The sequence below is a fragment of the Octopus bimaculoides genome, chromosome 4, assembly GCF_001194135.2.
Source record: "Octopus bimaculoides isolate UCB-OBI-ISO-001 chromosome 4, ASM119413v2, whole genome shotgun sequence".
Classification (NCBI taxonomy): domain Eukaryota; kingdom Metazoa; phylum Mollusca; class Cephalopoda; order Octopoda; family Octopodidae; genus Octopus; species Octopus bimaculoides.
Window position 1 is genome coordinate 107,631,426 of NC_068984.1, and position 3,277 is coordinate 107,634,702.

At 35.7% G+C, this 3,277-nt stretch overlaps 1 protein-coding gene across 1 annotated transcript in view; it reads right to left on the minus strand.

Moving 5' to 3' along the window:
• Positions 1 to 3,277, minus strand: part of LOC106875429 (uncharacterized) — a 165,297-nt gene that overhangs the window by 153,562 nt on the left and 8,458 nt on the right. The window contains exon 2 of the mRNA XM_052967659.1: positions 2,812 to 3,152. Coding sequence (XP_052823619.1) covers positions 2,812 to 3,152 — 341 coding nt within the window. The remainder of the gene's footprint in view (positions 1 to 2,811; positions 3,153 to 3,277) is intronic.

The following is a 3,277-nucleotide window of genomic DNA, read 5'->3' on the forward strand; positions in this document are numbered from 1 at the left end:
ATTCCTATTATAGTAGGTGCCTTAGGTATAATAAAAAAATATTCAGACAAATACATAACAAAAACACCAGGACTTACAAATATATATAACATACAGAAAATTGCACTACTGGGCGCAGCACACATCCTACGCAAAACACTTTCAATACAGTAACCATAAGAGCACCACAGCAAACCACAGCACATACCCAAGGCGCACAGAGCTGCGCTCGGTAGTGAAGTGAAAGCACGTTATAAAAATAAAACTACTGAACAATAATAATAATGCCCTGATGCAGTACCAGGCACTGGCCCTCATGGCTTCTGATCATAAATGATTGGAATTGTTATCATGTACGTTGTTTTTTCTTGGTATAAAAGATGGTTACAGTAAATATTCTGTTTAATACCACATATTTGCTTGTCAGTTGCTTGGATTTAACAAGTTGAGCATGTCCTTGGTGGCTGACGGTATGTGCATCTCTGATCACGAGCAGAAGTAGTGGGAGAGCATCATGGCCATGTGTTGAGAGGAATTCTTTGGGGTCTGGATAATTCACCTCTAGAAACATGGGTGTTTCGTTCAACATCCTTAAACAAACCTTATTCGGGGACCTTTTGAGCGGGATGAGATACTCGACCTGAAGAAAATTCTAACTGGTCCCCCACCAGCAAGATCATGCGCTGTCTATCTTGATATGAGATGACCATGTCACGCACGTATGGTAGTGATGCATGTGCCTAATGTACCCTTATTAAACGGGTAGTATACTGGGCATCGTATATTTTATTCTAGTGTCATTTTGATGACATGCACTGCTCTCTCACTCAATAATAATAAGGTCTATTATCAGTGTTGTGTTTGTTCATTATTATTATTATTATTATTATTATTATTATTATTATTATTATTATTATTATTATTATTATTAGGGGGTACAAATGTACGAAGCCTAATATACCCTCCATGAGTAACCGTCTCATAAGTCTATGCCAGGCACATGCATCACAACCATATGTCTGCGACATGGTGATCTTATATCAAGGTAAACAGAGCATGACCCTGCAGGTGAGGCCCATTTAGAATTTCCTTTGTGTCGATTAGCCCTTCCCGATCAAAAGGGTCTCTAAATAAGCTTGGTTTAAAGATGTTGAACGAAACACCTACGTTTCCAGTGCTGAATTAATCAAAACCCCAAAGAATTTTTCTCAATACTTGACTATGATGCTCCCACACTACATCTGCTCTACATCTATTAGTCTATACGTATTTTCTTCCCCGTCTTTAATGACAATGTCTGGTCGATTAACCTAGATTGTTCTCTCAGTGTTGACTGGAAAATCCGAGAGGATAGTGACATTTTTATCTTCAACAACTGACTCGGGATGATGTTCATACCAGTAAGCAGGAGTGTTGATTTTGTAGTGTTTACATATTTTCCAATGTAAATACTGTCCTACCCTCTCGCGGCAATTTTTGTATTCGTTTGGTGTCAGCACAGGACATCCTGCGACGAGATGATCTATTGTTTCATTAAATGTATCTATCACAGAACCTTCATTTAAGCTCAGAACCGTTTTGAAGAACGTTAGCCTGGTAGTTTTTGGCAAGCAAGCTTTCATCTTGTGCCGCTAATATGAAACCTTCAGTCTCTGCTTTCAGTCCTGAGCTTCTCAGTCACTGATGGGTTGTTGCTTGTTAATTGCACACATGAGTGCAATTATTTATCGTCTCGTCGCTTAAAAACTCATTTGTTTATAAGGGTTAATTTAGCCTAAACTCTGAATTCACAAGAAACGCAGCTGCAAGCTGCCCGAGATAGTATGCGCAGATATAGAGCATGGATCAGAGAGGAACAGCGAGAAAATATAATAAAAAGAGGAAAAAGACAGTACCGATAGAGACGTGAGGAAATAAATGTAGACGAACATAAAGAATATATAAAGAATGCTAAATTATGAATGCTATAAAAATTCCAATCATCATTTCTTTCTTAAATAGGTCCTCATAGTTTTTTTCCCATTCCGTGGAACCTCGGGTCCCACTAGTTAAGTTTATAATATTAATAAGATAACCTCAAGCCAAGAAGTGATAAAAGCCAAAATCAATTTCGGTGACGATAAATACAGAACCAAATAGTGAACCAAACATAGAAGCACATATTTTACCGAACACATACAAAACTAAAGACTGTATAGCAGTGCTCACCAACTGTTTTTACACCACGGACCGGCTCCATGCCGGGTAATAATTCCGCAGACCGGTAGTATCACATATGTGTAATTTAAGTGCATTTCGATAAAGAGAGCAATAATAAAAAGAACAATTTATTAATGGAAAGAAAAAGTGTATAATCTCTTTACTCTCATGTACCGAAATTCTTTAAAATCTGAAAATTAGTTGGGATTAAAAAACTAGTTGAAAATTATTACAAAAAAATTTTAATATACATTGATTGTAAAATGTACTTACAGTTATGATAGATAGTAAAGGTAGGCGTAAAATATACATTAATTATATAAATATACAAAATATTCATAAAATGTACTTACAGTCATGATAGATAGTATTGAGTTGGTGAATGTTGATTATTTAAACAAATCTTTTTAAATTTAGGTCTTATGTAATTTTAGACAAGTTAATTATTTTTCTGCGACCCAGTAGCAAGTGATCAACGGAACAGGTAACGGTCCGTGGCCCAGTGGTTGAGGACCTCTGCTGTAAAGTATTTAGACCTATTAAAATTTCTAATTAAATATGAGTGATTTTATCGATTCGATTAATTTAATATGAATAAAAATGTTTGAATTATAAAACAGTTAAAATCCATACCTGCGTGACATTTGTACGTCCACCGTTTTGTGGAGTGAAAGCTTGAACTCTGGCAAACGCCAAGGCTCTATCAGTTGAAGTCATACCGCCACTATGTGGGATACCATTAATAGCGGTTTTAAGAGCTTGTTTGTTGTATATTTGGTTAAGTTTGATTTTTGGTAGCACCCTGTGATCAAACGTTGTTACAGCAACTTGAACTTTTTTAGGACCAATATCAAAGCTATCTACAAAACTGGTCACAAATTTAAGAACTGTCTTGAAATTGGCAGCACCGACACTTCCGGATGAATCCACCAAGAAAAGTATATCGAGAGGATTGTCTTTACAATCCATATTATCTGCAAAAAATAAAAAAATGATTTCAAACATATATCGAAAACTAAGAATATACGTCTGGTTGTATGTGTACATATACACACCCACACAAGTATATATATATATATATATATATATATATATATAT